General features: G+C 41.1%; 1 protein-coding gene across 6 annotated transcripts; it reads right to left on the bottom strand.

The window, feature by feature from the left end:
• Positions 1–27,489, bottom strand: NMRK1 (nicotinamide riboside kinase 1). 6 transcript variants are annotated; one of them, XM_058444947.1, is made up of 11 exons: positions 27,177–27,489; positions 25,755–25,839; positions 22,226–22,289; positions 16,578–16,668; positions 16,252–16,300; positions 12,585–12,677; positions 8,713–8,860; positions 8,561–8,632; positions 7,817–7,923; positions 5,576–5,659; positions 1–367 (listed from the first exon to the last, which is right to left on the bottom strand). In XM_058444947.1, the coding sequence occupies exons 3-11, from the start codon at positions 22,252–22,254 to the stop codon at positions 348–350; spliced, it is 693 nt and encodes a 230-aa protein (XP_058300930.1). In that variant the 5' UTR covers positions 22,255–22,289; positions 25,755–25,839; positions 27,177–27,489; the 3' UTR covers positions 1–347. The 6 variants fall into 6 exon arrangements, with proteins under 6 accessions (XP_058300930.1, XP_058300928.1, XP_058300929.1 ...); XM_058444945.1 differs by having other exon boundaries at positions 12,585–12,680; XM_058444946.1 differs by lacking the exon at positions 25,755–25,839 and having other exon boundaries at positions 12,585–12,680.
• Positions 27,490–27,555: the final 66 nt, after the last annotated feature.

Here is a 27,555-nt window from a genome sequence, read left to right on the forward strand (position 1 = left end):
TTGGATTGTGATGTAATCTTTATTTCTTACTCTGAGCTCCAGTTAGAAAAGTTTGACAACCATTGTTACAGAGCTATGTTCAGAAAGTGGAGACTTTCTGACTCACCGTGAGCTCTGCTGTATCTATGCGCTCCCTGGAGAGGGAGCAACTTGCTAAGGTAGAGTCCTGTCCATTGGCATGGATATTTACTGTTCCACATGTTGGGAAAACCATGTGCAATAAAAATCAAACATATAAAACAATGGCTGTCATTGTACCACAGTATACACTGTATCTTCGTTAAGGTTCTTAAATTACCCCTTGAGTTTCCTAATTCACTTCAGGAAGGATTTGCTGCATTCCGTCTTTATGCTGTCACTTGTAAACCTTGGGAATAAACATAAAAAGAAATTAATGGAGAATTCCAATTCTCATTTTATTAAATCTTTACATCAACAACAGTAATTCTAAGGATGTTTAAATTACAGGGATTCTGGAGCCAAAATGCTGGTTTCCTGTAAAGAACTAAATTGAATCCAAGTCCCATTGTTTTAATCCCCGCATTAAATTTGAAGCATACCTTAAAATATCAGATATATATCCAATATCACTTGTAGTTGGTATAGTAATCCTTGACTTCAGGGAATGAAATAGTTTGAAGACTAGAATAAAACCACAATGGGTAGTTGTCTGCAGTATAATCCTTGTTTTGGAGTGTTACCCTTTATGTGGGGAAAGTATTGTTACCTTTAATCCCTTTTCTTAAACGAAGGAAGCCCAGTGGAATACTTGATTTGGCATAGAAATTCAATGATAAACCTACCACATTCTTATCACACAGCTCATATTGGAGAGCACGCATTTTTTCGGGTAGTATTTCATTTTTGAAATATGTAATATGTAAAAATGATTACATCCTTTGACTACATAAGTGACACTTCTGGGAATTTACTCCAGGGATATAATTCAAAAAGAAGAAAACCAACAAAGAGTACGTGTAGATATTTTTTATGGCATGTGATTTATCCATGTGAAACACTTGTAACAACAGTAAATATCCAACAATTGGGAAATGGTTAAGTGATCTTATGTTAATTTGGACTACTGTACTAGATAATTATACTATAATTTTATAATTAGATTATATTTTATATTTAATGAGAAAAATACAAACATCTGATAATTAAATTTTATTTTGCAACTTCTTATTCCTTTGATTTGGAACTAGACATGTGACATCTTTCTTCTGTACTAAAGGGTCAATGTCAAGTCTTACATTTCTCTTCAGTGTACAAAACAGAACTTAGCCTTGATTTTTATTTTTTAACTGGAAGAACTACTTAGTTTCATTATATAATATAATGAACTCTATAAAGCTGCATAAATATTAAATACTAATTTAAAAACAGAGATAAGCATGGCTGATTAACTACACTGTCCTTGCAGTCTTGTAAAAGAGAGATTGATGTGAACAGCAAAAAGACTGGATGTGTACTCATTAAAATGTTAACACTAATGATTGGAGGGAACACAGGTAATTACTTCCTCCCTTTTGCTTTATATTAAACATTTAAAAAGGCTGAGCATGGTGGCTCACGCCTGTAATCCCAGCACTATGGGAGGTCGAGGAAGGTGGATTACCTGAGGTCAGGAGTTCGAGACCAGCCTGGTCAACATAGCGAAACTGTGTCTTGACTAAAAATACAAAAATTAGCAGGGTGTGGTAGTGCATACCTGTAATCCCAGCTACTCGGGAGGCTGAGGTAGGAGATCACCTGAATCCAGAAGGTGGAGGTTGCAGTGAGCTGAGATCGCGCCACTGCACTCCAGCCTGGGCAACAGAACGACTCCATATTGGCCGGGCGCGGTGGCTCACGCCTGTAATCCCAGCATTTTGGGAGGCTGAGGTGGGTGGATCACGAGGTCAGGAGATCGAGACCATCCTGGCTAACATGGTGAAACCCCATCTCTACTAAAAAAATATAAAAAATTAGCCTGGCGTGATGGCCAGCACCTGTGGTCTCAGCTACTTGGGAGGCTGAGGCAGGAGAATGGTGTGAACCTGGGAGGCAGAGCTTGCAGTGAGCCAAAATTGTGCCACTGCACTCCAGTCTGGGCGACAGAGCAAAACTCCGTCTCAAAAAAAAAAAGAAAGAAAGAAAGAAAAAAAGACTCCATATCAGAAAAATAAAAAATAAAAATAAATAAAATAAAAAATAAAAAAAACTTCAAAAATGATATGTTTTTATAATGAGGTGAAAATAAATGTTTTTAAAGGGAGTTTGAATGCTCCTGGTGGCTAGACTACCCTGTTTTAGTAAGAATAAGGAAATGATTAAATTTTGCCTCACACTTTGGATTTAAATAAGGATTAAATTAAATGTGTAACTCCATTCCCTTACTCTGCTGGATAATTTATTGTTTCATTAACAATTAAATTCAGTCTTTCTTGTTTCCCTTTCGTTATTATTATTTTATCATAATTATGATTTTATGTACTTAAGACTGAAAAATTAGCTAAACAAGTTTATGAGATGTGAGAAAAAAGCCCTGAAGATTAGTCACTGGAAACACTGAAAGTCCTCCCCAGCTAGCTCAGTGTGTGCCATACTCAGGGTTAAACCAGGCTATGCTGAGGGTACCTTCAGGACAGCTTTGCCAGGATACTGTGGATGGAAGAACTAGGAAAGGTGATAGGTTACTAGAAATAAAACAGTAACTTATTTATGTAACTGAGAAAAATCAGCATAAATGTTGGAGGTAAGAAAAGCTGATGTATTTCTGTTTTTATCCCTCTTTTAAGTTTTTTTTTTTAACTTTGTCTAATATCTAGAAGCCTCAAATGGCGTAGCTAAATACTTTCCTGCCTGCCTCTAGGGTGCAGGGAAGGAAAGAGGAGGGGCGTCACAACACAGGGAAATGCACTTTCTTGTGGGCTAGCAGCACCTGTCAAAACATGTCAGCTGTTCTTGGGCCTTGGAACAGACGGTGAAGACTGAATTTGGAATGGAGCTGGTTGCAATTTACCTGAGCTACGCGACAAAGGCTACTTTCATCTTTATCAGTAGGTAGATCATAAGGCCAAACTCCAGTGTATGACTTAGTCATAAAGGAAAGTTGGACCCAAGCACTGGCCATTGCTGAGAAGACAAAGAGCTAAAGGTGTCCAACAGCTGAAACACTCCTGGAAGTGCCTCATTAGGGACAGAAAGGGGAGCCAATAACTCTCAGAGAAGTGGCTCTGGCTCATGTGCTATCATTTATGAAGGCTGAGCCCCTCCCTTCACCCCACACCCTCTATATCCACTCATGTTGGTGCTCTGAGATTCATTATGGAAGGCCTGACTTTCATCAAAGTAACAGATGGCAGGAGTGGGCAGGCATATCTGGCAAGGATTCTAAATTCTACTTGCAAGAAGAAAATTTAAAATGGTCCTGAAATTCCTTCAAATGGGTTCATGCCTATATGATGGGCTGATCCTAAAATCAACAATGTTTAGGATCAATGAGCTGCCTAGCTGGGCTCAGTCTCGTAGTCAAAGAGGAATTTATTGAGTGATGCAGGTAGGAAATCTAATTCTTACTGAGGAAGGACAACATTTGAACTAGGGCAGTTGCTTCTCACCAAAAAAACATATAATATTCTTCACTGCTGGAGTGAGTCATACTGTCTTCTCTGAGCCAGCTGATGATTACATTTTGCTGGTGTTAGCCATGGAAGTTCTTTTTAATTCAGATAGTTCAAATATAACAACAGCTAGATCTACAGTTTTGTACTTTAAGCACGTTTTTTTTTTGACCTTCTTCTGCTTTCTACCTCCTGCCCTGCTTTCTCTTTGGGAAATTTTTGATTTTTTTAATTTTTAGAAATAGGGCTGTCTGTCTCCCAGGGTGGAGTGCAATGGCACAATCATGGCTCACTGCAGCCTTGACTTCCTGGGCTCAAGCCATCCTCCCACCTCAATACCCTGAGTAGCTGAGATTATAGGCACGTGCTACTATGCCCAGCTAATTTTTTTTTTTTTTTTTTGAGACGGAGTCTCACTCTGTCACCAGGCTGGAGTGCAGTGGCGTGAAATCTTAGCTCAGTGCAATGTCTGCCCCCCGAGTTCAAGAGATTCCCCTGCCTCAGCCTCCCGAGTAGCTGGGACTACAGGCGCGTGCCACCACACCTGGCTAATTTTTTGTATTTTAGTAGAGACGGGGTTTCACCACGTTGGCCAGGATGGTCTGGATCTCTTGACCTCATGATCCGCCTGCCTCGGCCTCCCAAAGTGCTGGGATTACAGGTGTGAGACACTGTGCCCGGCAGCTAATTTTTTAAAAATTTTAATTTTTGTAGAAATGGAGTCCCTCTCACTATGTTGCTCAGGCTGGTCTTGAACTCCTGGCCTCAAGCAATCCTCCCAATTTAGCCTCCCAAAGTGCTGAGATTACAAATGTGAGCCACTGCACCTGGCCAGAGAAATTTTTAAAATCAGAAGGTCTTAGATGGGGTATTCAATTATAAGATGGGTTACGTGATCTAGGCCTGGCCAATCAGAGTATGCCATCTCCCTGGCCATAGTGACTGGTTTGGCAAGTCATGTGATTCAGCAGGACCAATCATCTGGGCTACAATAGAACATTGCTTTTTAGAAAACTATTTAAAATAAAGAATTTCAAATTTATGCAAAAGAAGTGAGAATAAATATGAACTTCCTTGTACTCAATACCCAGCTCCAACATTTATCAACTCGTGGTCAAATCTCGAAAAAGATATCTTTTTACACTGGGACTGATGGACCTAGGAGGATGTTGGTGTCAACAGACATCAGGTCAGTGGAGAGCCTGACTTCCAAATAAACCCTAAATAGAAAGTAGAATAGAAGCAGAGTCCTGAGGACCTTATTTGAGTTCCTTAACCCATTAATGTTGGAGATTGCGAATTATTTTTGTGAAAAACCAGACCTTGGTGATGACCTTGAGCAGTAGGATATAAATAACTCTAACACGCTTAGAGTTCCAACAATGGAACACTAGGCATAAATGGGTTCATCCAGCTGAGCCTGAAGCCACCATTACCCCTGTACTGTCTTTCTGCTGTAGCCATATTTAGGCAGATCTCTGTCACTTGCAAAAAGTGCCAATATGAAAACTTTAAACAAACACTTCATAATACTTTTTAAAATCTTTTGTTTATCTTTGAGGTATTTGGAAAGTAGAAATTTTACGGAAAGTCTTTAAGGGAATAAAAGAAAAGGGGAGCTCTGGACATACTAAAACAAAATCATCAGCATTTTAATTATACTGTGCCCAAAGGATACTTCCAGTCCCATTTGGTACAGCCATCTACTAAAAATTTTAAAGTAAATCATATAAATAGCATTAAGAGATGTAACAAAGGGTACATGGTTTTACCCCTAAAAACAGACAAAATAATTGAGTCTCCAACCCCCCCCCAGAATTTCTGATTCTGAATTATCCTCAAAGCAAAGAATGGATGAGCACAATCACTCTTACATTAGCATTCTGGTATTCCATTCTTTCATATGTAATGAACGATTTTCCTGGCTGTTTCTCCTCTACCATCCACTTTGTTAGCACAATACTTACACTTTTGCTTTGCTAGTTCTTGTATTAGATCTTCATATACTTGCAAAAAGAGGTCCTCTTCAGATTTTGTTCCATCCAGGTACACTACGAAGGGGAAAAGAGAGCGGTTCAAATGCTAACAGGCTTATTAATATACAATGTTTACTTTGGCACCCAACATCTCTTGTAAATGCCAATAGGTTTAACCAAGGCACCCAGGACCATAACTTAAAAGGAAATTAATAGTGATTAAAGAAAGAAATAGATGCTAGCCAGGTATAACAGGTCAAAAATATTGGATTGTTACAGATAAATCCACACTGGCTTATGTGAAAATTATTTAATTAAAAGAGAAGAGAAAGAAAGAAGAAAATAGGAAAGAAACAGAAAAAAGAAAGTGGTATTGTGCATACGGCACTTTAGGTGCACTAAAGGTGTTCACCCAAAAGGGTCACTTAAGGAGTAATTCTTCAACATACTTATACATCAGGATCACCTGGGAAGCTTCTTAAACCATGCAGTGGTCTGGGATCTGCAATATATGTATGAACTCAGAATTCACCAGGCTCAGAAAATATGTATTTTGTGTGTGTGTGTGTGTGTGTTTGTGTGTGTGTGTGTGTTTTCTGCTATCAGAGAAAAGATGTATTTTTAATAAAACTGGCGTAAGCAGCTTTGGAGAAAAAGTAGAAGTTGTCTAGGTTAAAGGTAGGAAAGGGCCTTCTGGTCAGAAAACAGCATGAGTAGGGAGAGGCAAGAGCACTGATGCACCCTTTGGAATGGCTAGAATATGGGGAAGCTCCGGGAACAGCGTGAGATGAGATTTTAGAGCAAGGGTGTACCTCAGTACCTCAGTTGTTAGAGGCCTTGATGTCTGGTTGTTTGGATTGTATCTCAAAGATCTGGAGATGACTCAAGGTATTCAGCAGGGCAGGAGCCTGATTAGCTTTGCATTTTAAGTAAAAGGGAGAGAAGGGAAGCAAGAAGATGTTCTTGCAACCAATGGTCCAAGGTGGATGTGGTGCAGCCAGAATCTCAGCATTGGCCTTGGGGATACACTCCGTGTGCATTCCGCACGGCTCTGACGTAGCTGCCTATCCTGGAGGCCAACAGGCTTCTCACAACACAGACAAGTCCCCTTTATTGTGAAAAGCATACGTCAGTTCTAACTCCTTTGCCTTATCCAACAGCCTTCTGCCATCTTCTCTGCATTGAGTGTCCTATTCCAGTGGTCTGTTCTTAGCTCAAGCCCACAGATCCGGATGCTTACCTCCAAATTGCTACATGTCTCCCAGGCACCTCAACCTCATTATGTGCAAAACAGACATGCATTCCTCCCTTACAGGTCTGCAATGCCTTCACTTTTTTCTAACATCCGTCAGTTGCTGAGGCATCTGTCATCTTCCCGCCCCCTCCATAGCTGTTCTATCACCCAGTTCTACTGAGTGCGGGCGTCTAACATCACACCCTATAAATCTATCCTCCTCCATTCTCCACACAGCCAGAGGGGTCTTAACTAAAACAAGAATTTTTATCAATCATGTCCTTGTTTAAAACTTCTCTCTGGAGAGCTTCCCACTTCTCTGAGAACATTGATCAAAGTCCTTACCTAGATTATTGGCCTTATAGGGTCTGGACCCTGCCTGTATCACCAGCATCAATCTACTCCCTTGGTTTTCTTTACCAGAAAGCTTTCTCAACACCAGCTTTCTTTCAGGGGCTTCTCATTCCTTCCTGTCCCCTGGCCCTTTCGTGTGCCACACCCACTTTCTGGGGTGATCGTCTATCTCCCCAACCCATCTCCTTTGTTCAGTTAAACTCATCAAAGTTTGGTTAAATGTGACTTGCTCAAGGAAGCCTTTCCTGACTACCGGGATCTCGGCAGTCCCCTAGAGCTTGGTGTCACAGAACTTACAGCAGCTGGAAAGGACAGGCTTGGGCCGCTGGTATCTCTAGCACCTGTTTCCATGATAGAACGTTACCTGCATAATACCAGGGGCTGGGTCTGCCTTATTCCCCTCACCATCTCCAGGGCAGCACCGGAAGGCATTCATTCAATACTGGTTGAATGAATAACCATCCAGAAGCTGACAAGAGCCACAGAGAGAAACAGAAACCAGGAGAACCAGCTATGGAAGAGGAGAAGCCCAGAGTATTCTTGCTTAAGCGTTCCTTTATACTTTTCTATGAGTCCTTTCTTTTCCATACTTTGAGGCAAATGACAAGTAAAAGGCCTTGAACAGAAGGAGAAAAGGCACTTACCAACTTCCCATGTGATGTCCTGCATTTCTTGTCTGTGCTTTAGATACATGGGCCACACATGGCCATCAAAGTATCCTGGAGAGTCTGGAGGCTCATAGACCCTTGTACTATCAAAACACGTAAGAAACTTTATGTTGACAGAAACACACAATTGATAAAGTAAAATATGAATGGGCAGGATAATGGGGAAATCACTCAGAGGCTGAATCTAAACAGGATTAGGACTACATGTGCTACATGTTTTAACTCAATGGCAGTTAGAACAACAGTAACATGGATTTAGTTCTCTGATATTAAAATTAACTTTGCAATCCACTGACTATCATTCTTAATTATCCTTTTTCCTTCTAGTGCTTTATAAGAGAACTAAGACAAATAGTGTAAATAACAATGGAGAGACCACTATGTTGGATTAAGCTTTGAACTAATTGGTGTTCTTTGTAGCTGTGGCAGAACAGGCTCACTCACATTAAAATTGTAATCACCACGGGCTTGCTTTGTTTGAGGATTTAGGAGAAATGAGCCAAAAGCTTGATATAAGGCCCTTTTCTTAGAAAGTAATTTGCATTACTCCATGCGGATGACCATTTATGGAAAAAGGTTTTGCTCCTTTTGTAAAAGAGTTAAGGCTTCCTGTCTCTGAAAAATGACCTATACACATTGCTCAATAACGTTGCTGTCCTCCTTTTTCTTCTAATTTTTTTGTTTTGAATTACAACTCACAAAGATGGTTTCAAAACTTACCTCCTCCTCCTTTTACATTCTTCATATGGAATAGTCAGGAAATAGCTTCTATTCCATATAGTGTCAAGGGGCCTAAAATAACAGCATACTTAGTTCACAAGGGTTTTTTTCCCCCATTCACTCAGAGACAATATTAGGGTGGAGATGCTTACTTATAATTAAAAAGAAGAAAACCTTCGATGATTAAAATGGGAATTTCTTCAGCACTTTCCTGGTTTGTTGATACCACAGAGCGTCTTGCACTTTCCATCCAGCAGGAAATGGCTGCCACCATTTTTTCCATGTTAAGTGCTTCAAGCACTTCAAACAAACACACAAAAATATGCAATCAATATAGCAAAAAATTTTGTGATGTGACTTTTTGTGATGAGTATATCCAGGATTCTGTAAATATATACACTACCATTTTATTTCCCTTCAAAACTCCTAATAACAAATAATTTAGACCGGGCACGGTGGTTCACGCTTGTAATCCCAGCACTTTGGGAGGCCGAGGCGGGCGGATCACGAGGTCAGGAGATCAAGACCATGGTGAAACCCCGTCTCTACTAAAAATACAAAAAAAAATTAGCCGGGCTTGGTGGCGGGCGCCTGTAGTCCCAGCTACTTGAAGAGGCTGAGGCAGGAGAATGGCGTGAACCCGGGAGGCGGAGCTTGCAGCGAGCCGAGGTCGCACCACTGCACTCCAGCCTGGGCGACAGAGCGAGACTCCGTCTCAAAAAAAAAAAAAAAAACAAATAATTTAGATAACACATTGAAACTCTAATGCTGACAAACCAGAGTGAAACATTTTTATCATGGAAAATTTCAAACATACAAAAAAGTAAAGTACAGTGAACTCCTACGTCCCTATTACCAGCTCTGATGATCAGAAACCCATGGCTAACCTTGCTTTACTTATAACTTCTATTCTCTCCTGCCTACACAAAAATTTAAAATTTTTAGAAGATGAAATATCTACAGATAAGTTTGAAAGATACATGACACATGGAGGGAAATATCTGTAATGTCTTCGGCAAAGAGTTAAGATATTTAATATACCAAAGAGCTCTTCTAGATAAATAACTAAAAGTCAGACTCTTTGTAAAGAACACAAATATGTCATTGTCACACTCTAAAATGTACATACTTCTCGAGCTAATTGTGATTTTAGAAAAGTAGCCTATAGCTTTTGAAAGTATGGTACTTAAACCAGTAGTATTAGCATCACCTGGGAACTTGTCAGAAATGCAAATTCTCAGCTCCACTCCAGAACTACTGAATTGAGCCAATAGCACTTAAGAGTGTTTTTTAGTGGAAGATTTTTAAATGATATATAGACATAGGACTATTAAGATTTTTTTTCTTTGTTCTGGTGTTAGTTTTGGTAAGCAATGTCTTTCTAAGAAATTGTCAATTTCACCTAACTGTTCGAATTTATTTGTATAATAAGAGTTCATAATATCCTTTTATCTCTTTAATGTCTGTAGGATCTACAGTGATACTACCTTTTTTGCTTTTGGTATTTGTAATCTGTTCCTTCTCTATTTTTTTTTTATCACACTTATTTAATCTGGGGATTGCTCAGATTCTTGAAGTTTTATGTCTTAAATCAAATTTGAGAAGTTTTTTTTTAAACCATTACTTTTTTGAATACTTTTTTAGTCCCACACTTTCTCCTCTCTGAGACTCCAATGATATGAGTATTAGATCTTTCACTATTGTTCCACATTTTTATTCATTTCTTTTCAGTCTATTCTCTGTTGTTCAGATTGAGTAATTTGTATTTTCTGTTTTAAGTTCACTAATTATTTTCTCTGTCATAGTTACTCTGCTACTGAGCCAATCCAGTGAGTTTTCAAATTTTGATTAATGTATTTTTTCCATTCTAAAATTTCCATCTGGTTCTTTTTTTCAAATCTTCTATTTCTTTACTGAGGCAGTCTAGTTTTTCACTTGTTTCAAGCCTGTTTGCAATATTATGTTTACCGCCTTTTAATAACGCTGCTTTAAATTCTTTGTCAGATAATTTCAACACCTGTGTCATCATGGTATTGGTGTCTGTTGATTCGTTTTTCTTAGTCAAGTTGAGACTTGTCTGGTTCTTGGTATAATAAGTGATTCTCAGTTGTGTCCAGGACATTTTAGATCCTGTGTTAGGAGGCTGTAGATCCTATTTAATCTTCTTTTGCAGGCAGTCACTCTGTTCCGGTATAGCTTGCAGGTTCAGGTGGGGGTGGATGCTCTGCTTCCTGCTAGGCCCTGCTGATGCTGTGTTGTGGGGGAAGTTGGTCCATTGTGGGAAGAGGGGGTCAAGGAGAGTGCTGGTTAAGTTTCACTGCTGCTAGCTGTGGGTAGAAGTTCAGCTTTCCACTGGGTTCTGCTGACAGGAGCTGACACCACCTGAGTAAGGAAGGTGAAGTGCCAACCTGCTCCACTGCACACTGCCTCTTTCCACGTGAGTACTGCCAGGTGGAGGCGAAAGTGCAGCTTCCCGTTTGGTTCCACTGATCCAACCCCCGTGGGTGACATGGAGGGGTGACTCACCCTGCCTTGCTAATGCTGGATGGATCTTCTGGAAGTCTAGCTCCACACCCAGCTAACACCATGAAGGGAGGACAGTTTTGCCTTTTGTGTCTGGCTAGAGTAGGGTGGATATTATCAAAAAGGTTTTCTATTTTGGTAGGCCACCCTTTTCCTTGTCCCTTTTTTAGTCCGTGCCTATGGATGGTTCCATGTTGTATACTTCTCCTGTATATGTAGGAGGCAAAAAGAAAGCCCATGGATCCCATAGCCGTGTCATTCCTCATGTCCTGGAATCTCTAGCCAGCATGCTTTCTTTTTTCCTTTCAGTCTTCCTTTGTCTGTTTGTTGCATTATGTCCAGGGTTTTTCATTGTAGGAGGGAGGACCAGTGAGCAATGGGACTAATCCATCTTGGCTGGAACCAGCAGTCTTACTACTTTTGATATATTTTTGTTATCATTCAGTTAAAAATATTTTCTATTTTTCATTGTGATTTAGCTTTTGACCCAAGGAATAAATAAGTGTTTTGCTTCAGATAAAATACAATGATGTTTGGGATTTGCTTCAAAACAATATAGATGAATAGAGTAGATGAGGGTATAGATGAAATATAATTGGTCAAAATTTCATCAATATTAAAACTGGATGGCGAACTCATGAGAGAGTTCATTATACTTTTCTGCTGACTTCTGCATATGTTTGAAATTTTCCATTAGAAAAAGTTTTTGAAAATCAGAAAAAAGGATAATGCTTACTTTTCAAACATTTGGTTATTGATTTTTAATTTACTTCGTGGTGATTACACAGTATCTTTATATTTCTTCAACCCATAAAGTGTATTAGGACTTACTCCATGCCCCTGCATATATGGACTGTTTGGGGTAATATATTCCATGTACTCAAGAAAAAAAAATATGTATTCTACTGTTATTAGGTGCATGTTCTGTACATGTCAGTTTTTGATCAAGTTAATTGTGTTGTTCAAATCTGTTATATCATTAGTAATTTTTGTCTGCTAGTCTCATTAGTGGCTGTTATGAGTTGAATGCGTACCCCTATGTTAAAGTCCTAATGCCCAGTTCTCCAGAATGTGACTTTATTTGGAAATATGGTCATTACAGATACAATCAGTTAAGGTGAGGTCACACTGGAGTAGGGTGGGCTCCTGATGCAATATGACTGGTTACAGAAGGAGAAAATTCAGACACACACATGGGGAGAGCACCATGTGGAGATGAAGTCAGGGACTGGGGTGATGCAGCTGAAGCCAAGGCTGCCGGAGATTCCAGCAAACACCAGAAGCCAGGAGAGGGGCACCGAAAAGATCTCCCTCACAGCCTCAGAGGGAACCCACCCTGCTGACACCTGGATCTCAGACTTCTGGCCTCTCGGATTGTGAGACAATAATTTTCTGTTGTTTAAGGCATTCTGTGGTGCTTTGTTATGTCGCCCTAGCAAACTAATACACAAGGGAAGTTGTGTTAAAATCCCCCTCATCAGCTGAGCATGGCGGCTCATACCTGTAATCCCAGTACTTTGGGAGGCTGAGGTGGGCAGATCACCTGAGGTCAGGAGTTCGAGACCAGTCTGGCCAACATGGCGAAACCTCAAATCTACTTAAAAAAAAAAAAAAATTAGCCAGGCATGGTGGTGTGTGGCTGTAGTCGCAGCTACTCAGGAGGCTGGGGCATGAGAATCGTTTTAACCTGCACAGCAGAGGTTGCAGTGAGCCGAGATCACACCACTGCACTCCAGCCTGGGTGACAGAGTGAGATTCCATGTCAATAAAAAACAAACAAACAAACAAAAAACTCCCACACCAGTTGTGGATTTGTGTCTTTCTCTCCTCTTAGCTCTGTCAGTGTTTACTTAATGCATTTTAATGTTATTAGGTAGATATAAATTTTAGGTTGTTTTATCTTCCTGTCGAAGTAACTCATTTCTCTCTGTCTCAGTAATAGTCAGCCTTAAAGTTTACTTCGTCTGGTATTAGTATAGTTGCCAGAGTTAAAACAGTTCTTTCATCCATCATGGATCTTTTTCTAGCCTTTTATTGCCTATATTTCTATGTCCTTATACATATCCTTTCTCTTTTTTATCTTTTTTGAGACAGAGTCTCGCTCTGTTGTCCATACTGGAGTGCAGTGGCCTAACCTTGGCTCACTGCAACCTCAGTCTCACAGGTTCGAGTGATTCTCCTGCCTCGGCTTCCCGAGTAGCTGGGACTACAGGTGTGAGCCACCGCACCCAGCCATTAAGTCTTTCTCTTTTAAGGAGCTTATTGGTGGCTTAAAAAAAAAATACCAGTCTGACAATTTTTGGAGTATTTTAGTTCCTTTCACTTAATGTGGCTACTGGTATATTTGGGCTTAAATTTATCCTCTTATTACTATTTTCTATTTTTCCACCATCTTTTGATTTTTTTTTTTTTTTTTTGAGACAGTCTCACTCTGTCACCTAAGCTGGAGTGCAGTGGCATATCTCGGCTCACTATAGCCTTTGCCTCCTGGGCTCAAGTGATCCTCCCGCCTCAGTCTCCTCGGTAGCTGGGACCACAGGTGCGCACCATGACACCTGGCTAATTTTTGTATTTTTTGTAGAGACAGGGTTTTGCCATGTTGCTCAGGCTGGTCTTGAACCCCTTGGACTCAAGTAATCTACCCACCTCGGCCTCCCAAAGAGCTGGGCTTACAGGTGTGAGCCACCACACCTGGCCATCTTTTGATTTTTAATTTTTGTTTTGACTTCTTTCATATTAATCAACTATATTCCATTGAAAATCAATTATTTCCTCTACAAACTTGATAGTTCCACATTGTAAAACTATCCTGTTTGTGCTTAGAAAGACTTGACTAGTACTTTGATTTACCTTAAATTTGTATATTTACCTAAAATGTTCAAGTTTTTCCTTAAGATAGATTCCTGATGTGAGATGCTTGAAGTCATGGCATGAACATGCTAAGTTTGGGACACATGCTCAACCTCTTTTCCAGAAAAACTGTAGCAATTTATCTATATACTTCCATCTAAAGTATATTAGGGCCTTTGTTTTACTGAGCCCATGCTATCACTGGAAAATTATCATTGCTTTAAACATCTTTGTTTATTTGGTAGGTGGGAAAAAAAGTAATTTGCAGTTCTTTAAGGTTGACTTTTATTGTACATTTATTAATCCAATAACTGACTGCTTCTATGAAGAGCTTATTCATATCCTTAGGCCCTTTTCCTACTGGGATATTAGTTTTTCTTATTAGTTTGTAAGAATTCGTTAAAAATTAGAAATAGTAATTCTTTTCCAATTGTTGAAAACTGTTTTTCCTTGTTTTTCACGCTTACTTTGTAGTGATTTTTCTCACTAATCTCTGGATGAGAGGAAGAGAAGAAAGAAAAATGATCCTGGCTGCAACTCAAGATGCAAGAACAGAGAGTGAGTCAAGAATTTTGCCTCTCATAAAACTATTATGTGTCTGTAAGAACTGATCGATAACACTTTTCCTAAAAGGTTATCAGTTAAAAATAGAGAACATTATTACTTTTTAAAGAGAGCTCCCTCTGTCACTAGTTTGTGTAAGTACTCAATGATCATCTTTTTAATTATAAAAGTTAATAAGATCACCAAATATTAAACAGCCTATTAGCATGATATTCTCTACAGAAAATGTTTTATGATAGACTGTAATCCTTTGGCTTCAAAACTGAGCTTGCAGTAAGGAATGAGGAGAATCCATCTAAAATATATTCACAAACCTTTCTGAACAGAGAAAAAAACAAAACCAAACCACAGTGGCCTAGTACTTTGGCCACCAAGAAGGAAAGCTGAAAGAATGAGAGAACATAGTTTGCTCCAGGCAAAATTCTCTCATGGGGTGGTTGAGGGTGGCCAATGCAGCTACTTATACATCTTCAGAACAGGAATGGGCAGAGGGACAGCAAGCCTAACTTGCTTCAGAAGAAAACCCTATGATTCCATGTGGAGAAAGGGGAACCATCATATACTATTGGAAGGAATGTAAATTAGTACAGCCACTATGGAGAAGTACAGAGATTCCTCAAAAAATTAAAAATAGAACTACCACATGATCCGGCAATTCTATTACCAGGTATATATCCAAAATAAAAGAAATCAATATATCCAAGAAATATCTGCACTCCCATGTTTATTGCAGCACTATTCACAAATAGCCAGAATATGAAATGAACCTAAATACCCATCGATGAATAAATGAATAAAGAAAGTATGGTGTGTATATGTAATGGAATATCATGCAGCCTTAAAAAGAATGAAGTCCTGTCATTTGCAGCAACATGGATGGAACTGGAGGCCATTATGTTAAATGAAATAAGTCAGGCACAGAAAGACAAATATCTCATGTCCTCATGCATATGTGGGAGCTAAAACAAGTGGATTTTATGAAGATAGACAGTAGACTGGTGGTTACCAGAGACTCGGAAGGGGAGGCAGGTCGGGGGAATGAAGGGAGAAAAAAAAATATATTTATTACCAATGAACAGTACACTTAAGATTGGTAAAGATAGCAAATTATATAGGCATATTTTACCTCAATTAAAAAGAAGAAAAATCTATCATTTCAGTGTTTTCAGTTTTATTATTTTATTTTTAAAAATATATATTTTTGAGACAGGGTCTCACTCTGTCACCCAGGGTAGAGTACAGTGGTGCGATCTCGGTTCACTGCAAACTCAGCCTCCTGGGCAAAGTGATCCTCCCACCTTAGCCTCCAAAGGAGCTGTGACTACAGGCATGCACCACCACACCTGGCTAATTTTTGTGTTTTTTTGGGGTAGAGATGGAATCTCCCTATGTTGCTCAGGCTGGTCTGAAACTTCTGAGCTCAGGTGATCTGCCTGCCTCGGCCTTCCAAAAGTGCTGGCATTACAGGTGTAAGCCTCCAAGCCTGGCCCCAATGTTTTCAGTTTTAAATATAAAACTGGAAAAAGGTTTTAACTTATTTAAAGAGTTCAACATAAATCAGAAACCTACAAATGCAGGCTTAAAGTACAACAATATATTTAAACACATTTTAAGACTGCCTTCACAGATATAGTGAAGTTCTTTTTTTAAATTTTTGTTCCACAGAACCATCAACTTCAACATAGTGAAGTTCTTTGGGTTTGAAAAAGAAAATGAACATAAGCATATAACATTTGACAAGTAAATCTACTTACCATCATACTGCAAAAATCCATTTTTATCTGTCTCTATCTCAGACTCTGGCTGGAAAAATAATAAAGTACCCATCAAAACAGTGTGTAGGAAAGAAATAATACAATTATAGACTAAAGAGAAGTCTTTAATAAATGCTTTGGATGATCAAAGAAAGATCAGCACTGATAGACAGTGCCACCTAGTGGATAAGTAACACCATTGCGCTGAGCCTAATTTCAATACAAAACGTAAATCTCTAGCCAAAGACTTCTTGGATGTAATTCAATTAACTTGGTGGTTAAACATTTTTGCATTAAATAAATGATTTAAGAAGTTTTATAGATACCTTGAAGAAATCATCCTGAGATATGACACTGCAATTTGGGAGGTGTTTCTGCAAATTCTTAGCCAGTGTTGTTTTCCCACCGTTTGTCACACTGAAGCAAAGAAAAAAGAAAGTACCAAGAAGGAAAATGCATTAAAAATCATTAAACACTTTTTTTTTTTTGAGAGATGGGGTCTCGCTGTGTCACCAAGGCTGGAGTGCAGTGGTGCAATCTTGGCTCACCGCAACCTCTGGTTCCTGGGTTCAAGTGATTCTCCAGCCTCAGCCTCCCGAGGAGCTGGGATTACAGGTGCCCACCACCACACCCGGCTAATTTTTGTATTTGTAGTAGAGATGGGGTTTTGCCATGTTAGACAGGCTGGTCTGAAACTCCTGACCTCAGGTGATCCACCTGCCTTGGCCTCCCAAAGTGCTTGGGCGTGAGCCACCAGGCCTGGCCCAATATTAAACACTTTAAAATAAATTTTTAAGAGGATATTTAAAGCAATATTTACTATTTAAGAAAAAAATGATTTCTTTCATAGATAGTGCCTTAAACCACAGGCACTGGTAGATCTGATGTACTTAATGATAAGAAATAAGCCGGGAAAGATGAAGGAGAAAGGTAACTGCTGAGTAAGTGAACTGAGTAACACTAACACTTAAAAATACAGACACTGTGTTGGAAGCGAAATGCTTTTTTGCCTATGTCAAAATATTCACATGGTTCATATGCAACACAGAGAATATGAGTAGCACATTTTAGTGCAAGTGTATAAAACTGCATATGGTCACTGTGATTTTGCTTCAAGGCACAGTGGAAGAAACAGAGGAGTGGCTTATTACAAGCCCACCTACCATGAAATCACATTTCCTCTGCGATGCCTCCTTTTCCCCACCTCTCTCCATCTGGGGGTCATCTGGGAGGTCTGTTGTAGCTTATCACATCAGGCCTGTTATTTGTCCCTTCTGACCGGACTGTGAAGTCCAGGAGAAGGGGCACTGAGTTACTCCTCTTTAGATCTAGTTTTGCAGCATCGAGGAGATCACACGGGAGGGAGGCACTTCTCTATTCAGTCATTTACTGAAAGAGTGTTTTAACCTGGGGCTCATGTCTGTGAACATAAGTCAGGGCATTTGTGAACTTGAATGAGAAAAAAATTATACTTTTATTTTCATTGAATTCTAACAGAAATTTAGCGTCTCCTTTAATTATAAATATAAGTGATATAAGTACCTCTGACATTCACCAAGAGAAATCACAGATGTTTTCATATTATGTTGCAGTTGGGGTGGATATCTTGAAGTATCATCGATGTTCATTATTATTTCTGATTTATGGCATTGTTTAGACCCACCTCTGGATATTGTCATTTAATATATTAACATAGAAGAGTATATATCACAATATCATAAATTTGTTTTTAGAAATATTTTTATAACTATATTTCAATATAACCAATTTATTTTGTATTCCTGCATTTTATTTTGTACACTTAAAACTATTACTCTGAGGTCAAGATTTCACCATACCACCAAAATGTTTACAGCACAAAAACCTCCTGACTACATATCTATTTGTAAGAAACTTTGCTTAATCCCAGATGAGATCAATCCACAAATACTTACAATCTAGAAAAGGGAAAATGAACTAATATCCATTCATCAAAATGGCTTGTATATAACTCAATTACTACCTTATACCTCAAGGTAGAAGAAACCTGATTCACAAGATTTCTCATGTAACCTTATGATATACAATTGGGTAGGATATGGGCCACCTCTTTGAAAATGACGAAAAGTGAGTGGGTGCTACCCTATGTATCGAGAACATATTATGACTTTTCCCCCTCTTTAACAAAAATGTCTGTAAACCACACCAAATGTCCATAGTTTAGGTATTAAGTTTTGGTTTAAATGAGATAGTGAACAGGGGTGATTTTATTACAATATGAACAATCTGGCTAGAAAAATCTGTCATTTTTTAGACTTATCTCTGTTAAGATCATGCAGTCAAACCAACAGTAGTAATTAGATCCTTTCTCACTGACTTAGCTAAAGCCAATGAGAAATACAGACCCCATTTTTGCACAAGCCTTGGAGGAGACAGATCGGCTAGAAGACAGTCTGAGATACGGAGAGGAGAGGGGAGAAAAAGTATTTCAACAAGCCTGCGCCTAAGATCCACACTCAGACTGCAGACATCCTGGTCAGGTGACAGCTCAGGCCACCCAAAACATGGGGGAAAGGAATAGGAACCTTCCTTGGGGAAGGGAATAGGATGGAGGAAAGGGATAGGAATGGGGGAATAGGATGGGGGAAAGGAATGGGGGAAAGGAATTGGGGGAAAGGAATAGGAAAGCCACCCAAAACATGTGGGAAAGGAAGAGGAAACTTTTCCTATGGCACGCCCACAACCACCACACGCAGCACACTCACAGCCTTGCTCGCATGTGCTATCCAACCTGAGGAGAAGCGTGCCCAGTATGTATTCTGTCCTAGGATCTGAGGAAGGAAAAAGGGTGACTACTTGGTGCCACTCCCTTCTTTGCTCACAACACCCAAATAAACGCACAACTCCGGGCCCATTTATTTTTTTATGTGCCAGGTAACAAGAGGGCTCATTGTATTTGGACACAACAGTGGGCTAGGGAGAAGTTAAAAGGCAGTCTGTAATTATTCAAACACGTGGAGAATATATTCTGCAACAGGTAGATGTCAGTATTCCAATTAGTTGAGGAAACTAAGGATTGAGAAGTTGTATACTAATAAAACTAGTCCATGTTAAGTAATGGAGATGGGATACAAAGTCTAATGCCAGGACGGATTTTAAACTTTTTTACGCTGTGGGACTCTGAGAGAATCCCATGAAGGTTATCATCTCTTTTCCCAGTGACTGAGTTTGGATGTTTGTCCCCTCCAAATCTCATATTGAAATGTGATCCCTGGCCAGGTGCAGTGGCTCACACCTGTAATCTCAGTATTTTGGGAGGCTGAGGTGGGTGGATCACCTGAGGTCAAGAGTTCAAGACCAGCCTGGTCAACATGGTGAAACCCTGCTTCTATTAAAAATACAAAAATTAGCTGGGTGTGGTGGTGCATACCTGTAGTACCAGCTACTCAGGAGGCTGAGGCAGGAGAATCGCTTGAACCTGGGAGGCGGAGGTTGCAGTGAGCTGAGATCGTGCCATTGCACTCCAGCCTGGGTGAGCGAGACTCCATCTCAAAAAAGAAATGTGATTCCCAAGCTGGAGGTGGGGCCTGCTGGCAGGTGACTGGCTCATGAGGGCAGATCGCTCATGAAGGGTTTGGTGCCATCCCCATGGTAATGAGTGAGTTCTTGCTATGTTGGTTCATGTGAGAGCTTGTTGTTTAAAAAGTCTGAGACCTCCCTCTCACACTCTCTTGCTCCTTCTTCTGCCATGTGACATGCTGGGTCCCCTTCCCCTTCCACCATGATTGTAAGCTTCCTGAGGCCCTCATCAGAAGCACATATCAGCACCATGCTTCCTGTAGAGCCTGCAGAACAGTGAGCCAAATAAACCTTTTTTCTTTATAAATTACTCAGCTTCAAGCATTCCTTTATAGCAAGACAAATGGGATAACGCACCCAGAAAAATGACTGCCTTTACATTAGTGTTAAATTTCCAGGAGGTTCATGGATACCCCCTGAATTCCTTCGGAACCCCTGTTATTTGCAATTGAATAATTACTAAGTTATTACTTCCCTATGAAGTAACTATTTGATGGAGACTTACTGGACACTTACTTCCTAGGGAAGCAGTGGTTAAGTTCTCTCAGATGTAAGGCAGGAACAAAAGTTCCCATAACTGAATCTGGCATGGGCTTCACAGATGCAGCAGCACTAAAATGAAATCGAGGCACTTGGCCAGGAGCAGTGGCTCATCCTTGTAATCCCAGCACTTTGGGAGGCCCAGGTGGGAGGATTGTTTGAGGCCAGGAGTTCAAGACCAGCCTGGACAACATAGTGAGACCCTGTCTCTTAAAAGAAAAAAAGGAGGAATCATGGCACTTGCTAAAGAAAAGATAGTGGAAAGAAGGCTTTCTTAGGAAGTTACGGATAGTGCCTAGTGCACAGGACAAGACAGGAGGTAGGTTTCTAGGGATACGGCCCTGTATTGGGACATTGAGAAGAGGGAAATCTTACTTATACAGATGCCAGATGAAGGCTGGATTGGATCCTGTAGTGGACTTTGTAGTTGTCTTTCCGGGTTCCATGTCTGTTTTCTAGGTCCGGTTGGGACTGCTCCCACTTCTCAATTCCAGAACAGAACCCACTGACCTAAACCAATCAGTGTAATCCCATCTCTTTTACCATGGTGGCTGGGTGTACGTGGACCAAGCTTGTCCAGCAAAGGGAGACCTATGACCTAGGCGAAGAAAAGCATTTCCCCTTCTGCCCAGTGACAGGCTATGAAGAAACAAGTCACAGGGCTCCTAGTAGCTCTTTGTGTTCAAAAGCATAAGCCAATTCTAAGATGAACCCAAATGAAAGACACATAAAAGAGAGAAAAATTGCCTTTGGTGATACCACTGAGCTCTTGTATCAAATTTTTCCTGCAGCCTGCTACCCCTGAGGCTAATACATTTCCTTTATTACTTACGGATGGCCTTCATACACCATGATATTCAGATTTAATTCTCAATAACTGGGAACCACTGAATATCATTCATCAGGCAGATAATTAAAATGTTCTGTATGAAGATTAAACTGATAGAGGTGTGTAGGAAAGATTAGAAGGGAAAGATGGGGATTAGGGAATGACAGCCTATATCAGGATGGTGGCAGTGAGTGTGGGAAGGAACAGAAACACAAGAGAAGTACTGCGGAGAAAAACTGAACTTTTCTTCTGATTAGATGGGAGGCAAAGCAGACTTCTGACATTTAGCTCACTCAATTTTACTTCTGATTGATGACTTACTATGGTAATGTAATACCATAACACAACGATTTCCCCAAAATTACAAACAAAGTAGTCTCAGATATTTTATTAATTGGGTCACAAATAATGTGAATATACTTAGAGTAAAGGTGAACGTAATATGGTAGGAAAACAAATAATGTCATTTTCAGTTGATGTTGATGTTTTATTTGCATGCCTGCCTCTGGCACCACAGGTAGGATGACCATATAATTTAGAACATGTTTGAGAGAAAGAGAGGTGCATCCAGGGCCACAAGGATTAGCTTGGGCAACATGGGACATAAGGCCACCCAAAACACGGGGGAAAGGAATGGAGGTGAAGGTGTTCTGCATACCACATGTCTGAAGCTGGGCACAGCTAGAAAGAAACTAAGTTTTCTCCTCCGTCATGATGAAGGAACACCCATATGGGGAATGATAAATCATCCTGAATGAAAGCAGTGCCCAATCAGACCTTGTCTCTGGTGTTAGCTCCACAAAATAAATAGGAAAGTGGGTAAACGTGGTTGACTGACTCTTCTGTTTCTTTCTCTGTTTATAGAAAACTCTTCCATCTCTTGTTGGCATTTATGAAGCCAGTGCTCCACTGATATTCCACAGTGGTCTGCTCTTCCCCAGGACTCTGGAATCCTCACTGCTTCTCCGTCCCCCACTCCATCCACACAGAAACACCATTTGGACATCCTCAGTATCTTAAAGAGCTGTTTGTAGCAAAATTACTCACCCACTGATTCCAATGATAAATGTTTTCATAATTAGCTTTGAAAACCACAGCTTCCTAATATTTCCTAAAAGTAAAAAAAAAAAAAAAAAAAATCAAATGCATTTCACTTAGATGTCTAGGGAGATAAAAGAAAGAATCCTAAATTAGGAGCACCAGCTGAGAGGGGAGGATGACAGTGACCTTTCAGCCCAGCCCCGCATTATCCACACTCCCGCTGCACTGGCTTCCCCTGCTACTACTGAGTGCCAACCACTGGGGCGTGCTCAGGGCCTGTCAAACAGTTCAACATCAGGTGAGCTGCCAGAGCACTCCCCCTTGAACGTCTGTTTTCTGGGTGTGGAAGAATTGCTAGGCCACAGCGTGGTATATGAAGTTTCATCCTCTCCTTAGCCAGGTTGCCTTCCACCTGCACGATTCAGTCACCTGGGTATGACTCATTATCAGTGAGGGAGGGACTCCTGTGGGCTGGCCTCTTTCTCCCCTTATGAGACAAGAAAAAAGTCACTGCTGACCAGAGGCAAAAAGAAGCTAATGCCGTTTAAAGATACTGCCCTTATGAGACAAGAAGAAAGTTACTGCTGACCAGAGGCAAAATGAAGCTAATGCCGTTTAAAGACACTATTTCTTCACCAAAAAGCCTAGGTCTTGGGCCTGGCTAGGTACATTTTTTTTGGAAACAGGCCAGATAGTAAATATTTGACACTATGTGGGCCAAGAGGCAAAATCTAGGTTGTTATGTACGGACTTATATAATGAGAAAAAACATTTTCACAAATTTTTTTGATGAAATTCAATATATAATCATAATTTTTTTTTAACAGGTCTACTAATGACAAGAATGAAATTCCCTTTTACTGGGCTATCATTTCCCTTAATTGCATTTCTGTAGTGCTTTCTACATGAAACTGCAAATGTTCAGGCAGAGGGCCAAGTTAAGCCACCGGCCACTGTTTTGTGGACTTTTGGTTTAGGGGATGGAGGGCAGTTTCATACATGCCTCCCTAAGGTTCACTAAAGTAGTCCTTGGTTATTACAATGGGCCATTTTTCGTCACTAAGTGAAAAGGCGAAGCACAGCTGGAGGGAATCTTAGAATACTGGCTCCTGAAGGTCATCCCTGACGGCCACTGTTCTTCCTTCCTATCTGCTCAGGGGGGTGGCCAGGGACCTAGGCTGTGTAGCCAGGGGCAAGTGGCTGCCTGCCAAGCTGGAGGCGCCCAGCAATGCTCCAGTTTCTACGATCTGTGTCCACACTCTCCCTGGGGAGGGGTTATGCAGAAAAAAGCCTGGTGGGGAGAGGGCTATTGTTGTCTGACTTCTTGGCTTATCTAGAATATTCCACATTGAGTACAATTGCTTAAGACTGGGGTCTACTTCCATTAACAAGTCTACGTGAGACGAGAATTCAATAATGACTGTGATAAAATAGCAGCAGGGCACCGTGGCTCATGCCTATAATCCCAGCACTTTGGGAGGCCAAGGCAGGCGGATTGCTTGAGCTCAGGAGTTTGAGACCAGCCTGGGCAACATGGCAAAACGCTGTCTCTACCAAAAATACAAAAGATTAGCCAGGCATGGTGGCATGCTCCTGTAGTCCTAGCTACTTCGGAGGCTGAGGTGGGAGGATTGCTTGAGCCTGCAAGGGGGGGGGTAGCAGTGAGTGAAGATTGAGCCGCTGCACTCCAGCCTGGGTGGCAGAGTGAGACCCTGTCTTAAGAAGTAAAATAAAATAGCAGACAAGTTGGATATTTGAGTTTCATCCAGAGTTATGTTGTTGAATACACATCTCCATCCAAATTTACAAGATGTATCGAGGAATGATTGCATACAATGAATATTGTAAAATACATTTTTATGTTGTAATTTTTCTGCTTTTGAATTTTATTTTACCCTATTCTTATTTTTTCGGTATGTCAGTGCAATGCTGCCAATTAGCCTTTTTTTTGGGAAGGGAGAGGCTGCTCTTTATCTCACTTTTGTGGTGATAAATGTTCTTTCTCTTACAAAACTATGTTGTCAGAAGATGTTAGTAGAGTGATATCCTCACTTTACCAAATAAAATAAAAATTCATAAAACTTTGTCATTCCTTGCCCCCATTAATTTTGGATAGCTCGCTGAAGCATAAATTCTCAAACTTGGAGAAGTATAGCTTTAGAGATTACTTGGTCTACCCCTTCATTTTGCAGAAGTGGAAACTGGCTCAGACAATAGAGCAATTTGCCTAAGGTCACACAGACAGTAAGTGGAAAAGCCAGATATTAAACTAAACCAATTGAGTTGACTTCTTTCTATCACTGCAAGCTGCTAAAAAGCACTTTATTACTAACAGCAAAGAAAGGGTGTTAGGTATGTGCTAGCTTAATTGTCAGGCTCTGATGTATAATTGATGTCATTCTTACTGATGTATTATTGATGGGGCATCTATTTGCTGTGCACACAGAATGAAAAGGACTACTGGTCCCCCGTCCTAATTGCCACATCTGTGCTTACACGTGTGACCATTGCATCAATTACATGGCATGTAAATAACAAGTGAGCATGGTTGTGGCATGGGAAATAGGCTTGAGGGGGTTACTTGCATTCAGGAACCAGGAGTAAGATGGCATAAAAAACCTACTTATAAAATCTCTCAGATACAGTCAAAGGTAAGTTTTTTTTTTTTTTTTTTTTTTACCAAAACAGGAACTCCCAGTTCTACATTAGTTAGCAGTCTGGGCCTGTCCAAGCCAGTGTTTGGGTAAATGCTGGGCATAGTCTATCAGCTATGAGCAAATGACAATGCGATGGGAAGGGTGGGCAACTGGAACATGCAGAGACAGGAGAGGCAACTGGACTAAGTGACTAGGGTGGGGTGGGGGGTGGGCCTAGCAATCCCTGAAGCCATTTATTTCAAAAACAGTGTGGATGCACAGGGCAGCTTTAGGGGAGCTCCAAGTTCAGGCCTGGCACTGTCCACCTCCACATCACATTCTACTATTTCATTGCCTGTTGCCCCTATAAGGATTATTAAAAATCACCAAGGCTGCAGTGAGCCATGACTGTGCCACTGCATTTCAGCCTTGGTGACAGAGCGAGACCCTATCTTGAAAAAAAACCAAAACAAACAGGCAAAAAACAACCCCAAAACTGCCTTCCATAAAACCAAAAACAAAACAAAAAATCAAATTTAAAAAGCTCGCAATTATGAGTTGCCAGGCTTCATGAAGCAAATGCAAGCTTCGTACAAACTGTAAATCATGTGATGTGTCCAAAGAGTCATCATTTCAGGGCACGTCTATCACTAGAATCCACACCACCTTCAATCTCATGGAATATCTGGGTAGTTTATTTTCCCAGTGCGTGCAAAGCTTTTCTCAACAGCAGAGAGCTTTTGTATAGCGGGAGAACAAACTAGGATAGCCAAGAGCAAACCTGAAATGACTGATTTTTATTTTTTACACTTTTTTTAACCCTAAGTAAAATGTTGGGTTTTTAAAAATAATTCAGATGTGTTCATTATGCTTAATTCATTTCACTACTAAACATTTACCTTTTGGATTCTAAACTGCAGAATGGTCAGAAGCGGCATGTGCAGAATCAGCAGATTGTATGAGGGCAACTCTAATGCAAATGATCTGAAAGACAGATGACAAAGTTCCTGCTAAATGTGCTTTTCAAATGTATCTACAGGACAGTCTGATATTTTAAAAAGAGGAAAATGTTTCCAGGACTTCTCATTCTGTATTCTATTCAACAGCTATTTTGATTCTCTTCTTCCAGGAGATAGGGCAGTCTTTTCCTACTATTGTTTAAACTTTGCTCCCTTTTGGTAAACAAATCCCTCAAGGCTGGGTTTTTTTTTTTTTTTTTAGACTGAGTCTTGCTCTGTTGCCAGGCTGGAGTGCAGTGGCGCAATCTCAGCTCACTGCAACCTCCTGGGTTCAAGTGATTCTCCTGCCCCAGCCTTCCGAGTAGCTGGGACTACAGGCGTCCGCCACCAAGCCCGGCTAATTTTTTGTAGTTTTAGTAGAGATCGGGTTTCACCACGTTGGCCAGGATGTTCTTGATCTCTTGACCCCGTGATCCACCCGCCTTGGCCTCCCAAAGTGCTGGGATTACAGACGTGAAGGGCTGGGGTTTTTGAAAATGCAATTCATTCCCCTCCCCCATTGCTTTCATTTATGTAGGTTCTTATGTAGTTTTTTCTTTCCCCAAATATACAACTAATTTACAATATTGACTGTTATTTTGAACTTATGCCATTGGCTTCCTTGTGTGCTCCAATTCTTTCCTCCCACCGAAGATTCAATCCGCTAGATCAGGGGTCGGAAAACTTTTTCTATAAAGTGCCAGATAGGCAATGCTTTGGGCTTTACCAGCTGCTACTCAACCCTGCTGGGTAATACGAAAGCGGCCACAGACAACACAGATGCAAATGAGCGTGACCATGTTCCAATAAAATTTTACGGACACTGAAATCGGAATTTCATGTAATTTTCAAGGACACTGAAATCGGAATTTCATGTAATTTTCACGTGTCACAAAGTATTATATTTCTTTTGATTTCTTTTCAGCCATTAAAAAAAGTAAAAAAAAAATTCTTAGCAGGCCGTACAATAACAGGCAGCAGGCGGGCAGTAGGTCACTACCCCAACACTAGAGGAATGAGACCATGTCGACCCGCGAGGATCAAGTCCTGAGCCTGTCCCTGGCGACTTCTCCTGGCTGCGCGGTCTCTTGGAGGCAGCGTTCCCATTTTCAGGATTATTCCGGGGCGCTAGAGCACCACGCCACCGTGAGTACACGTCCTCCTCGGCAGGCCACCTATCAGCTCTGTGAGGGTGGCAAGAGTCCAGGTAAGGCTTTCAGGGCGCAACCAAGTCCCGGGCTCCAGCACAGAAACCCTCTGGAAATACCTCCAGGCCCCAGCAAGGCGGCGCGGCGCGGCAGGGACGAGCAGGTACGCACTCACCTGGCGCCAGTTCGAGTCCTCCCAAACACAGCGGCAGAAGCGACAGCCAAGCGCGCGCCTGTCCCCAATGCGCCGCTACCCGCAGCTCGCTCCCCGAGAGGCCCACAGCCCCTTTCCCTACGCTCCTCCTGGGTTAGAGGGATGCCAGGTAGGGGTGGTCACCAGAGGCCTCTTTCCACTCCGCTCGGCGCCGGGTTCCAGCCCCCGTTGGGGCGGGGTTGGGCGGGGCTCCTGTGAGCGTGGACTCTCCCGCGCGCCCCTGCCCAGCTCCGGTCCTTCCCTATCGGGAGCGCGCGCGGCCCGCGGCACTGGCGCGCGCCCGCTTCGCCCTCGCTCGGCTCCGGCTGGTTCCGCCTTCGTGCGCGCGGCCCGCGCTCCT

This window comes from Hylobates moloch, unplaced genomic scaffold (assembly GCF_009828535.3).
Source record: "Hylobates moloch isolate HMO894 unplaced genomic scaffold, HMol_V3 SCAFFOLD_10, whole genome shotgun sequence".
NCBI classification, from domain to species: domain Eukaryota; kingdom Metazoa; phylum Chordata; class Mammalia; order Primates; family Hylobatidae; genus Hylobates; species Hylobates moloch.